Source organism: Pelodiscus sinensis, chromosome 5 (genome assembly GCF_049634645.1).
Source record: "Pelodiscus sinensis isolate JC-2024 chromosome 5, ASM4963464v1, whole genome shotgun sequence".
NCBI lineage: Eukaryota > Metazoa > Chordata > Testudines > Trionychidae > Pelodiscus > Pelodiscus sinensis.
In genome coordinates, this window is record NC_134715.1 from 70,019,955 (window position 1) to 70,034,393 (window position 14,439).

Genomic DNA, 14,439 nt, shown 5'->3' on the forward strand with positions numbered 1-14,439 from the left:
TGGAGCTTGTGCTCTGAGACATACTCCTTTGCTAGGTTTCAGAGCCCGCTGCAGCCTAAGTGGGAAAATATACAATGCTATTTGTAGGGAGAAAGGAGCATGCCTTGTTAAGCTGCTGCTTCTGAGCTCTGCTCAGTCTCCATCATCCAGACCCATGAAGTCCTAGTTGTTGTCAACTCTTGACATTTTTATGCAAGTCTTCTTGTAACATCAACCATGTGGAATAGAACCTGAAACCTCTGTAGCTTAATGCATAAGCCTCTGCCACTTGAACTGAAGAGCCAGCTGGCTCTCAGCTAAAGTGTATAGCAGACTCATTATTCTCTCTGTGGGTATGTCTACACTACCCCGCTAGTTCGAACTAGCGGGGTAATGTATGCATACCGCACTTGCTAATGAAGCCCGGGATTTGAATTTCCCGGGCTTCATTAGCATAAGCGGGGAGCCGCCATTTTTAAATCCCCGCTGCTTCGAACCCCGTGTAGCGCGGCTACACGGGGCTCGAACTAGGTAGTTCGGACTAGGGTGCCTATTCCGAACTACCGGTACACCTCGTTTCACGAGGAGTACCGGTAGTTCGGAATAGGACCCTAGTCCGAACTACCTAGTTCGAGCCCCGTGTAGCCGCGCTACACGGGGTTCGAAGCAGCGGGGATTTAAAAATGGCGGCTCCCCGCTTATGCTAATGAAGCCCGGGAAATTCAAATCCCGGGCTTCATTAGCAAGTGCGGTATGCATACATTACCCCGCTAGTTCGAACTAGCGGGGTAGTGTAGACATACCCTGTAAGTGGTCTGTGTCACTAGATGGGACAGTGCACCACACCCAGCATACTTAATGATCAGGGCTGGACGACCATGGCGAAAGCCACTCGCCAGCCCCGCACCGTGCATGCGCGAGACCCGCACTGAGCATGCACGGAACACCGGTGAATGGGGCGACCAGCTGAAATCTACTCCCCACGGGCGAGTAGATAAGCATATTTGTCGAGCCCTGATAATGATATCATCTGGATATTTTCTTAAACGCCTGGGGTTTGGTTATTATATGAGCATCTCAGTTTTCAAATAATAAAGTAAGAGTCTTGCCTTCTTAGTTGCGGAGAAAGCTTGAAAATGTGAACTCTAAAGAATCAATAACAAGAAGGTAACTAAAAACAATCCAATACCATTATTTAATGGTAATTAATTTTTAAGGTTAATTATATGATTAGGGCATGAATTCCTGAGTTTTTGAATGGTTGGCAAATGTGGAGTCCTCACTAATATTTGCCATGTGGGGTTGTGCATAGGGTCTCTATTTCCCCAGCTTCGGCAGGACCACGGCTTTCTGATCCATCTTTCACCTTTGCTAGAACATTTCGCCTTTGGTAATGATTATGTTTTTCCTAATGATCTGTAACCACATGGAAATGTGTTTAGTAGGTATCAAAGTTAATTACTAACACAAAGCAAAACTATGACTGGGGTATACAGTGAGTTACTCACAATGAATGAATATTTTATATATTACATAATACATTTTAATTACTTAATCCATTTAATACAATTATAAGTATGGGGGACACCTATAAAGATAACAAAAATACATCAATTACTCAAAAAGTGATGCAATTCTTAGTATTTAATTACTACCAGATTCTAAGTTTTACTATAAATTACTTGTAGGAAGGAAAAATTAAAATTATAGTTACTGTTTTATACTACTGCGTGTACTTGGGTTATACTATCTGTGCCTCTATTTTGGGGTACTTTTATAAAAATCATTTTCCTCCCTATTCTTAATTTTCAGCCTCTTTAAAATCAGTTACAAAATGTTAAAAAGTCTTACATGGTAAAAACATCAATAACGTCCCCAGCAGCTCTTGCCATCTCAAAGTAGGTTTGCAGAATGTTGACAGTTCCCGAGAGCGCTTCATGTCCACAGCCACAGAACAGTGCGACCCCAGCATACAGCAGGATGGTGGCAATCAAAGAGGCATAGGGAATACCCCCCAAGCACTTGATGCAGCACTCAAAGCACCCTGCGTGGGAAAGAAAACAGTATTAACACACTTTATTTTATTTTTATCCTAAAAGCGGTGGCACATTTTTTAAGTAAGGCAATATTTGCATTCATGGATATTGCACTCTGGAAATTGAAGACTGCAGACCAAGAAGAGATCACGTTGGGCATCAACAATACAATCTTCTTTACCCAGACACCGACCTCTACATAAGGAAAAACTTTTTTGAAAGGGAAGGTGGTTCATTCAGCTCTTACTCTCTGTTATTTGACCCATTAAACAACAATCCTGAATAAAAGGAAACTATTAAGCAGTGTGAATCCCCTTTATTTTACGTGCTTCTGGTGTTTCTATTCAGAGCAGATTACCATGCTGAAACTAGGCTAAACCTATAATCATTACTCTAGTTGTTCAGCTAATGGATTATAGAAGAGGACCTAAACAAAACCAGAGAGGAAGGATGGTACAGTAATCAAAACAGTGGCATAAGGTTCAGCAGAACTACATTCAATTCCCTGGCTCCACCACAGACTGAGAGAGAAATTGGGCAAATAATTTAGTCCCTCTCTCCATCAGTTTACTTCTCTGAAAGAGTGATAATACCTCACTGGTATCTTGGGGTGAGGACAAACACATTGTTTGACTCTCAGGTAGTGACAAAAGTGCCTGTAAAAATCCCCTCTATACTCTTATAGCCTGATTCGCGCCTTTTACATCAGTATAACTCCACTTAGGTTAGCGCTGTTACTACTGATTTACACCAGTCTAAGTGAAATCAGAAAAGGAACTAGAAAATGAGCATAGTTTAAATATTATAGGTGAGGCAAAAAGTAAGCCACTGTACTGTTTATAAACCTTTAGACCAGTAATCACCAGCCAGTAGATTGGGATATTCTGGTAGATCTTGGACTTCTGACAGGTGACCCTGACTGGTTTGGCCAGGGAGCTATCAAGTGCTAGCACTTCAGTTGCCCCTCCACCCACTGTCATGATGCTCCTGCCCTCTGCCGTAGAGCTACCACCCTGGGGAGCTTCCTGCTTGCTGTGCAGGCTGAGGGAGGGAGAAGAGGTAGAGCACTGATGTCAGGGTGTCCCTCCTTCCCCACTACTATAGCCTATCTCCACACAGAGAGAAGGGGATGGAGGGAGGTCGGCAATGCAAATCTCAGTTACTCACACATTGTGTGTGTGTCTGTCATTCTCACAAACACACACTATCCTTCATTCTCAGCTCCAGACCCAACACATACATGGGGGCTACGTCTACACTGTGCAAGAACTCTTTTGAGGAAGAGTTCTTGCGCAAAAACTCTTCCAGAAGAGAGCATCTACACTGGCCTCTTGCGCAAGAACAGTTGTGCAAGAGGGCTAATTTCTGAGTGGGACCATCATAGTACTTGCGCAAGAAGCCCTGATTTTATACAGTAGAACGTTATTTTACTTGCGCAAGAACATACGGCCAGCGTAGACAGGCAGTAAGTTTTTGCGCAAGAGCGACTGTTTTGGCACAAGATCGTGCCAGCGCAGACACAGCCGGGGGGTTGTTGTTACTTCTGTTACTGCTTGCAAAGGGTGTTATTTTATTTTTTACTAGTCTGTGAATTTCATCATTTTCATTTCTCTGACACTTAAATGTAATTCTTTGAGTAGTAAGTTCTAAAATGCCTAAGCTGTCATGGCTGGACTAATTATCCCAATGGTAATTGCTGCTCCTGGAAGTGGCTGGTATGTCCCTGCAGTCCCTGAGAAAGGCGGAGCAGGGTCTCCGCTTGCTGTCCTTGTCTGCAGATACCACTCCTGCAGCTCCCATTGATCAGTAAGGGGGAACTGTGACCAGTAACAGTGGTGTAGATGATGGGCAGCACATGGCACCATGGAGCCATTGCTGCACATGCCAGCTGCTTTCAGGAGTGGTGCAGGGCTAGGGCAGGAGTAAGCCTGCCTTATAACCCCACTGCTCCACCAGCTGGAAGCAGTCTCAGTTAAACGGTGACCAGCCAGAGCCTGCTTCCTAATCCCTGTCCAAGCCCTGAACCTACTCTTACACCCAGCCTCCTGCCCCAGATGATATGTGTCCCCTGGCACCCAAACTCCTTCCCAGAGCTTACACCCTGAAACTCCTCCTGGATCTCAATCCTCTACCCTGGGCTAAGCCCAGAGCCCCTTCTACAATGCAAACTCCTTGGACCAAGACCAGAGCCTGAACCACAATGCATTACCCCAGCCTGGTGAAAGTGAGTTAGGATGGGGGAGGAAGGGAGATGGAGTGAACAGGGTGAGGCATCAGAGAAGGGGTGGAACAGGGGCAGGACTCAAAGAAGGGGTGGGAAGGAAGTGGGGCCAGGTTATTTGGGTTTGAGGTGGATCTTACATTGCAAAAAGTGATCTTGTGGTAAAAAAAAGATTGGAGACCACTGCTTGAGAGCCTTAGGGTTGGGTATATTCAGTCTCATTTCTAAGATACGTTTCCTCAGATCCCATGTCTTTTTTCTTCTCCAGTAGCATTTACATGTCTCTCTCCATGCTTGCTCCTTCCCAGCTCCCCTATACTTTCATCTACAGCAAGAGGCAGAAGGTGGCACTTGCTTCCCAGGTTAGAGAGACATGTGATCTCTGCCCATCTAAATTCACCTCTCAGGCTGCCTGTCTACATGCAACATCTCCAGTCTCCTTCCCAAAGTTCTATACACACCTCCTGTTAGCTCCGAGGAGAGAACACACAAGACCAAGTAGCAGAGGGAAGACTGGTAGTTTCCTTTATGGGGTAAGATTAAATGGGTAAAAATGTTGATGAAATACAATTGTCCAGTGGCCACAAAATTTGTCCTCCAAGCACAGTACCAATATAGGCCCAAACTTTAGGATATGGGGTACATTTACACTGAATAACTATTTCGGGATACCGGAGGTACCCCAAAATAGCTACCCTGTATCTACAGAAGTTGCCCATTATTTAAAAATATTTTTTGAAATAACGAGCACACTATTTTGGCATCCCACTAAACCTCCTTGCACAAAGGTTAAGGGATGGCTCAAAATAGCGCATTATTTTGAAATTTGGTGCTGCGTAGATGTGCCAATTTCAAAATAGATTCAAAATATGATACGCAATTTGCATAGCATATATTGAGTATCTTATTTCGAGTTTAGTTTCGAGTTTGAGTAAACACACCCTTGGAGAAGAAGGGGAGGGAGCTGAAGATTATATAACTTTTAATATTAGAAATGTTAAAAATTGAGGGCCTCCGCTGATGTAAATTGGTATATTTCAATTGACTTCAATAGACCTATGTCATTCTGCACCATACAGATTTCTTTACTCATCTTCCACCTTAGATAACTGAAATGGAAAAATCATAAATTTTATATTTCCTTTTTCCATTTTCGCACTTCAGTCAACCAGGGCAATAAAAGTAGGCTTTTTTCTTTCAGTAATAGCCCGTTACATTTCCTGCTTTTCAGGTATTATCACAATTCCACTGCACACTTTTATTTATCTCATTTATCTTCATTTGCAGAAAGATTACAGAATTATTTACATTAGAAAGACATTATTCATCATTCTCTGCAGTGGGGTATTTAACCTCTCCTCCCTGGAAAAAAACAACACCAAAAAAAAAACCCCCAACCTATCCTGTTTTTTTTTTTAATTCATGAAAACTTTTGTTCATGAATTTTATACAGATGAATGAAAAAGGCAATTTTAGAGGACTAGACTACATGAAAGTGCCCTTTTTCTAGAAATATTGTCATGGCTTATATCAAACTTTCAAAACCTTAACCAATGCATTATTAAGGTAGTCCCAATCCATGAGAACGGGAGTGAAACTGACTAAGAAATGATCAGATTAGTTTAACCATCCAAAATAAGAGCACTGCAAAATAATAAACAAACATCCTATTTAAGAAAGCACATCATAGGCTTGGGGGTTGGAAGGTTTTAATTATGTACATTTTAATTCTGTAAGAACTTATCACTAAACACAGCAAATTAAAAAAAATATTTGAGATCAGATACTCTGCTCAAGCTGTGCTTGGCCAAAGATCAGAAAGGGATAGAAATTGCGCATAAGTGGTGTTGCAGTCCCCTTATGCTTGACTAACAGCCCTGGGCTGATCAGGACAAGCAGGACCAACCTGAAGACTGCTACACACTATGCCCACTTCCAACTGACCTCAGGGAACATTCCAGAACCTAAGTATCACTTTGAGATTGGAGGCATATCCAGGGCTTCCTTTTCCCCAGACATATTCCTTGCCCACAGAACTCTGGAGGGATGTTGGCACCTCTGTAGCATTCAATGATTGCCCTACATGTGAGGAAAATCTTCCATTGACCATGTCTGCAAGCTTTAAGACAACTTTGAACTGAGACACCATTGTAAATCAAGATTAACTCCATTAGATCATGTGCTCTTTGGTGCAGGGACTGTGAGTGAGTCCTGTACCCAATGAAGTCAATAGGGATATTGCTGTTAACATCCCTGGGGCATAGATTCAACCCTATTTCTTCCAGAATCTGCATGGAAAGTGAAACTGGAGATTCCCATAATAGATAATAATGGAAGTTAGCAGAATTACTCAGATGTGAAACCAGTGTAAGAAGAGAATCAGATTCACAGAAGACATGGACAGAAATAAACTATTTAACATATCTGGCCACAGACTTCTAATCATGTATTGATTTAGAAGAAACCTATCCCAGTAATACACTTGGAAATCAGTGTTTAAAATAAACAGTGGAGATATATAGGGGAACATGAGAGTTGGAAAGAGGATTGAATCTCTGGCTAATGTGGTAAAATACCAATATAATTTGAACAACTGCAACAAACACACCCACCACCTGCTAGTCACATATTTCTGGAGTTACCTACCACTTAACTATATAAAGGCAACTGGATAATCAACTTCAATGAATTCATTGTATATTAAAAATAGTTACATGTAGCAAGCATCGAAACTTCCAATTTACTAATTTCATAAGTCTCAAAACATCACAACATTCATCAAAGAGGAGAATTTGACATTCTTAAGTAAAAAACTGGCAAGAGCAAACAGAAAATGCTAAGAGACACCCCAATCCAAAGTGACTAAACTACTCATGCATAAATGGACTCCACAAATTAGGACTAATTCTCATTGATTTGTTCAGATGATGTGTTAAAAAAAAAAAAGAGAGAGACAAAGAGAGAGAGAGAAAAAAGCAGTAATGTGGTTATACTATGAGAACAAATTATGGCATCAACATAGCACATAAGACATACACATAATTAAACCTACTAGTATAATTCTCATCCTTCCATCTAAAAATGTGTAATTGTCTATACTTGTAAACTTGCTAAAAATATTACAATATATTTTACCTACTATATAATTTACCCACCTACAGCATGTATTAGTTACCTATGTAGTTACTATGCAAACTCCTCTCTGGATGATGCAGAGTTTTGGGAAAGTATTTCCAAAGGTATCAGTGAAAAAGTTGTAATCTGTTTCACAATGTTATCATGAAAGAGAGAGAGATAATTGAATGAATCTTTACCGTGTGTTTATATCCCAAACATGTTGTGTTCCTGAGTAACACTCACAGAACAGATTTACACCAACACCAGTCAGACATGGCACATGGACTATTAAGAACTACCTTTTCCAACTGGCCCTTCCCAAGCATGCATCAGAAAGCACATGGACAATGGAGGCCCACTGACTCAGCAAGGCATGGACAACATTGTGGCAGGATCTCCCCAGGATACAACCTGGGACCATGAGACTACTGTGCTTCCTTAACTCTCTCCAGCCTGGGTTGTCTCTCACAATGCATTGCTAGTAACCAAGAGCAACCCTCTAGGCACTGCTATTACTCTGCACAATCGTATGTGTAGACCCCACACCCAGATTGCATGAAAGCTCCCAGAGCCACCCATGAATCACAGATACAGGCACCACCTGTATTCTCCCAGCACAGGAATAAACTAATTTATTAATTGTCTCACCACTTCAACAATGGAAAGTATGCGTATACCAGCTTTGTAAAATCTTAGCAGATCTGCCACATATTTCATACAAACTCATTGATAAAGATAAACAGTAAAAAGCTTATGGACTACAAAAACAGATTTTAGGTGATATTAAGTGATATGCAAAAAGAGTAGCTAACAAAAGAAAAGAAAATATAAATACGCAATCTAAAATCGAAACCCTATCAGACTCGGCAACAACTAGATCAAACAGTTTCTCACCCCCACTGGATATTGCAGTCCATAGTACACAGAATTCATCCTTGATATCTGAGCCAGTTCCCTCTATTAGGCCATGTCTACACTACGCGAAAGATCAACGCTGCCACAGTCGATCTTCCAGGATTTGATTTAGCAGGTCTAGTGAAGACCCAATAATTCAATTTGATAGGACACTCCCCTCCTCCCATCAGTGCTGGTACTTCTGATCCTCATGAGGAATAAAGGAAGCTGATGGGAGCATTTGCTCCCATTAACCTCCTGCTATGTGGACAGTGATTTAAGATACACCGACTCCATCTATGTAATTAACGCAGCTGGAGTTGCATACCTGAAGTCAACCTTTCCCTTTAGTGTAGACCAGGCCTGGGGGATTTCAAAGTGTGCTTTTGCTTGCAGCATGGTAGGTCAAGAGAAAGACCAAACATGGGCTCCTCTGTTTGGTTTTTATACTCTCAGTTTATGTGCAGCAATTCCCCTGCTGTGGCCGCATGCAGGTGAGTCACAGCACAGTAGCTCCTTTGCTGGAAAATGGCCATTGACATCTGACCAGGGTGCTAGTTACTTCCCTTAATGTTGTTTCTGGGAAGCTAACATCTGTCTGATTCCCTGGCTTACAGCATGTTTCAGTTACCGCCATACAACATATTCACATAATTTAATGTGCATTGATGATTTACATAAATAGGTAGAGAAAAGACTTTCAGCATACCATTACCTTTGCCCTGATACTTTACAAGGTATGCTTTATATGTAAGCTCACAATGATATAATAATGAAATATATGGGGGTGGCAAGATGCTCCCCAGAGAGTCACAAACATTCAATCCCTGACTCCATGTTTATGATAGTTACTTTCCATGCACATAGACTGAGGATATAAATGGAGACTGTGTGATCATCCCCTTGCCTCTTTCCTATGGAGGATTGCCTCCTATCTAATTGTACAAAATCAAACACCCTTGCCCTACCCCTTTTCTGAGACCATCTCCCCCACCCTCCCTCACTTTCACCAGGCTGGGTTAGGAGATTGGGACGTGGGAGGGGGTGCAGGCTCTGGGCTGGGACCAAGGGGTTTGGAGTGTAGATCAGGGCTCTGGGCTGAGTCAGGTGCAGAAGGTTGGGGTCAGTGTTCCCTCTATTTTTTTCCATTCACGTGCAGAATAATTGTTGTTATATGCACCAAGGCACGTGTGGATGTGCAGCACCAGTAGAAACACATGTTGTCAGCTGTGGGCACTCTGCTAATCAGATGGGCAGCATTTGAATCTCCCCAAGTGGTCATGCAAGTGCTCAACTTGCAGGGAACACTGGTTGGGCTGTGGGAGAGGGTGAGGAGTGTGGGCTCTGGGAGGGAGTTTGAGTGCAGGGGTGGGGCCAAGGATGGAGCAGAAGGTTGAGTGCAGGAGGTGTACGGGATGAAGGCTCTAGCAAGACAGAACTTACCTCAGTCAGCTCCTGGAAGCAATTGGTATGTCCAATGCCAAAGCTCAAGGGTGGCCAGGCAGCTCTGAATGCTGCCTCTGCCTGAAAGCAACATCCCCCATACATTGATAGGGATTCCCTATCAATGGGAGTCATGGAGTCAGTGCTTAGGGTGTGGGTAGCACGCAGAGGCTCCTTGTTTGCCCTTCACATAGGAGCTAGGGGAACAAGCCAGTTGCTTCTGGAAGCTGCATGGAGCTAGAGCAGAGCGCTGCTGCACAACCAACTGGATGTTTCGTGGCCTTTTAAAGTCTCCCAGATTGGTTCCAATTCCAGGAGACTCCTGGCTAACCCAGGAGAATTGACAACTCTATTCCACATCTCTGAATTATGATTTCTAACAAAAGGCAACTTTGAACAATCAACTGACAACTCTGATTTTTGGGTGATCCAAAGAAACTACACGATTTATCATGGCTGCTCTTATCCTTATCTACAGCTTTTGAAAACAACTGTAATGTACGGAATATGATTCATTTTAACCATTTAATAACTCTTATTATGTTACAAAACTTTTAGTTTATAAAAGGATTAAGTACCAGTGTTGTCTTGGGGTGAGATCCTGAAGTACATATTGATCGGGATGAGTTTCTGGTTCTTTGGAGCGGGAAAAACCTCATATGTGGTTTCTGGTTTTAAATATTAATTTATCGCATAAGCCTAGTTTGCCTGGGTAGTACATGAAGGAGACTGCCTGTAGCTTAATAATAATTAGTACTTTGGAAGCACACATTTTTAACTGAAGGGGTGAAATCTTATGATAGATGGCAACCATAACTGGTGGTATAAACTCAGACCAACACCATTCTGGGAGATTTTATTTTCTCCAATATAACGTAATGTCATTTTCTTAAAATATCCTATTAAATCTCCAATATTACTTTCAACATTCACCAAGAGATTGATAACAATTCTGGGAGTGTTGGCAACCTTACCACCGGTCTTTAAGGGTACCAGAGGGTTTCAACAAAAATACCAGACACACTTGACATTACATCACAATCTACATTACATCTTACAGCCTCTTCCCAACTTACCAACCGGTTATGGACCAAGCAATTGGTCATAACTCGGTTCGTTCATAAGTCAGACCCCATAGAGTTACACGTGACCGCGTTGTTCGTAAGTGCGGATCGCATTCGTAACTCGGGGTCCACCATTTACAACAGCTTTGGTCATAACTGCAAACGGTCGACTTACGACCGTTCGCAATTCGGGGACCGGCTGTATTTAGAAAATACTGGACATAATTTGTTATCCCAAACAGAAAACTCAAGCACTGGACTGTCCAGTTCAAAACTGGACACTTGGCAACCCTACTTGTCTGCAGTAAATGCCAGTCTGGCATGAGATTGTCATACTGCCTGGTAGAAGAGCGCCAAACTATTTAACAGGCACAGCTCTGTGCAAAAAGTGTCTGTACTTACTTCACCTATTCATCTAGGTTTTTTTTTTTTTTCAATTTAAAGGTTATAATAAAGAACTGCTGGGACTACATACTTTTGACATAAGCTGTAAGAAATGTCCCACTTCTCCAATATTACTTTTTCCCCCCTCAGCCTAGGAGCTGCAAATCATAAAAGCAGTACTGGCCATTTCATTCATCATCAATGCACAGAGAAACTATTATATCTAAATGCATCAGAGGTGACAGGCCATGGAGCTGTACTATGCATGAGTATTTCCAACTTCCAAAAATGTTCTTATTTACCAAAACAGGGGCACATTAAGGCTATGTTAATGTGCATCCAAAACGGAAATGGTCCCACAAACAATTGCCTCATCTCTGTGTGGACATATCTTGCCTACATTAGGAATACCCTTCATAGCTCCTGCTGTAGAAAGTTTGAAAACAGCTTCTGCACAGGTTGTGGAGGAGCCAGAATTTGCTCATCCAGTCTGTGATGCTTTTAGTGGGTGCAAAGTTTTCTAGTGCACCTCTTCATACATCAACCAACCATGATTTGGTACTGAGTGTGTATATAATTTTCTCTTTACTTTACATTATGGAGATAAATGACTTGGATCTCCAAACAACTATTTAAACACAACTGGAGTTTACACACAAATTGGGTATAAAAATACTACCACCACCACAATCATTCTCCTTGTTTACAAAGTGTTAGTATTATGTGACCTCTTTGCCAGCACTGCAGCTGATGTTCTGCAAGTGACATATGAAATGACCAGTTTCTGCACAGTACACAGAAAGAATACCAGCTCAGAGCATGATTGTCTTGTTACTTAAACCCCACGAGAATTGTATGAAATCAACAGACTCTGTCAAATGAGTGTAAAAGCAGAATCATGTATGCAGTATTGTGATTATGGTAATATTTAGTATTCAGAAAGCCTATCAAGTCCAGAACAAAAAGGAGGAAAAGAAAAATACACAAAATATTGAATTCGTTTGTATTTATTTGTATTTTGTTCCCTTTCTGAAAACATCTCTGAAGGCATCTGGAACTTCTGAGATAATCCAACTATTTAAATAACCACGGAAATCTACTTACATGATGCTAAAAAAAATTAAAAAAAATAGAAGATTCTGTCAAGGAACAGACAGAACATTTGTGTGTCATTTTGAAAGATTTGTAGTTACTTCTCCATCTGATATTAGGACACAATGTGGACAACAGATAATCTGAAATGAAGGAAAGACATTGCAATGAAGTCAGAAATAAAGAAAAATCTTCCTTGTTGCCGCTGGCTTTTTCAGAATGAGGTTTCCAGTTTTGTAGAAAAATGTTAAGTTGGTTACATGGTGAACAGAGCTGTTGGATTAAATTAATTTATACAGAACTCACAGTACGTAACAAAACATGCTATTCTGGTGAGTTTAACCATGGGAATCTGAATTGTAAAATGAAGCTCTGGAAGTTGTGGCACACATGAAACAAAACTAATGGAAAACTCAGCCCAAAGCTGGTGAATCAAAAGTGACATTTTGCACAGGAATAATTCTGGAAAGTCATCAAGAAATCACTTGTCAAAGGAAATGATTAGTGTCTACACGGCGCCAAACTATATATTATGGAGGTGTGAATTACAGTTCACACTGATTTATTGCACTGTAACTGTTCCACCTTGATTTCTTGAAGTCAATTTACAAAATACCAAGATATGCTATTTTTAAAATGTCTGGATTTGGATGGGGTTGGAGTTATGAAAACCACTGACCTATCCAGCTCCTTGGAGAAGAACTACTACTGGATTGAAAAGAAATTTCAAACTTCGGGTGTCCTAGGAAGACAGATGTGTTCTAACCAAATTCCATTTGAGAACATATGCCCCAACTGCTCTAGGGATGGTTGAGACAGAGTTGTAATCTAAACCTAGATCATATTTTTGTGACTGGTCCCCGTCTCCATGGTGTACCAAACTAGAATTTGACTCAAGATGCTCTCAAGCAATGAGTCTCATCTCTTGAGGAGTCATAAAAAAGAAAAAAAGTTTACCATAAATACTTCCTACATGGCTACTAACGAGCCAGCTGGCAATTACATCATTTCCTGACCTGCCTCTGTTTAACAAACTTACTCATCCAACCAAGGATGAGTAACATTGCATGCAACAGGCAATGGTGGTGCACGGAAGCCAGTGAAATAAGCACTCCAGGAATTGTCCTGTACACCACAAGAAAGCAGACAAGACACCAGGTTTCATTCAGCCACAACTTTATTAAGTAATTCATCTGGGAACGATCAGGCAACAACAGGTTCACTGAAGATCACCCTTTGTAATGTATGCCACATGGGGATGGGCTGCCATCAACCACACCATCCTCCACCCCATTACCCTGATCCTAGCATCACCACTGCTACCCCATTTCCCTCCCCCAGTACAGGTTTAAAGAGTAAGGAAGAAGGAGGTTGACTCCTCTCTGTACAGAACAAGGGGAATGACATTGGGGCTCCCAATCTTCTTCAGGGGATGACTGCCTAATTTTCTTCCAATTCTGATTCATCAGCGAACCAAACCCCATATAGGATGACTGAGTATCTCTGGTATCTGCAATAGTGCATCAATATACATTTTACAATCTACCATATCCACTGGGTCCCTGTACTCTAGGGGTGTGTCTAGACTACAGGGTTTTGTCGACAAAAGTGGACTTTTGTCGACAAAACTATACCTACATCCACACTGCCTTTGAGTTATGTCGACATAACATCGACAAAACTCAGCAGTTTTGTCGACGTATGTAAACCTCATTCTACGAGGAATAACGCCTTTTATTGACAGAGTTCTGTCGATAGAAGGCATTATTGCATCTACACTGTCCTTTGGTTCCACACTGTTATGTCAACAAAGCAGCTTGCTTTGTCGACAAAACTGGCTGTAGTCTAGACGCTCTTTGTTGACAGAAGCTTTGTCGACAGTATCTGTCAACAAAACTTCTGTCGACAAAACCCTGTAGTCTAGACATACCCTCGCTGTCATGACCAATTGAGCACTAAGAAAAAATTCCTTCACCGATTCCAAAGGCAACTAGCATAAAGTGCTCAGCAAGACCCCAAAACCTGGTCCAACTCCAATGCCAAGTGATGAGGAACACAGGAGGGCGGCTTTTCTTGCCAGACAGAATGGTACCCACCCTCACTAACAGACATCTGATATATCCTTGTGTCCAATCAGCTTACAGAGCCACAAGGAGGCAAAAAGGAGTGCGCTCCTTGAAGAGTTTTCTCTCCTCTTCAGACCCAAAGT

General features: G+C 41.7%; 1 protein-coding gene across 3 annotated transcripts in view; it reads right to left on the bottom strand.

Annotated features, from left to right (window-relative positions):
• Window positions 1–14,439, bottom strand: part of GPM6A (glycoprotein M6A) — a 339,554-nt gene that overhangs the window by 61,871 nt on the left and 263,244 nt on the right. For all 3 annotated transcript variants that reach the window (XM_006131600.4, XM_006131599.4, XM_075930227.1), the window contains exon 2: window positions 1,831–2,023. In XM_006131600.4, the coding sequence (XP_006131662.2) occupies window positions 1,831–2,023 (193 nt within the window). The remainder of the gene's footprint in view (window positions 1–1,830; window positions 2,024–14,439) is intronic.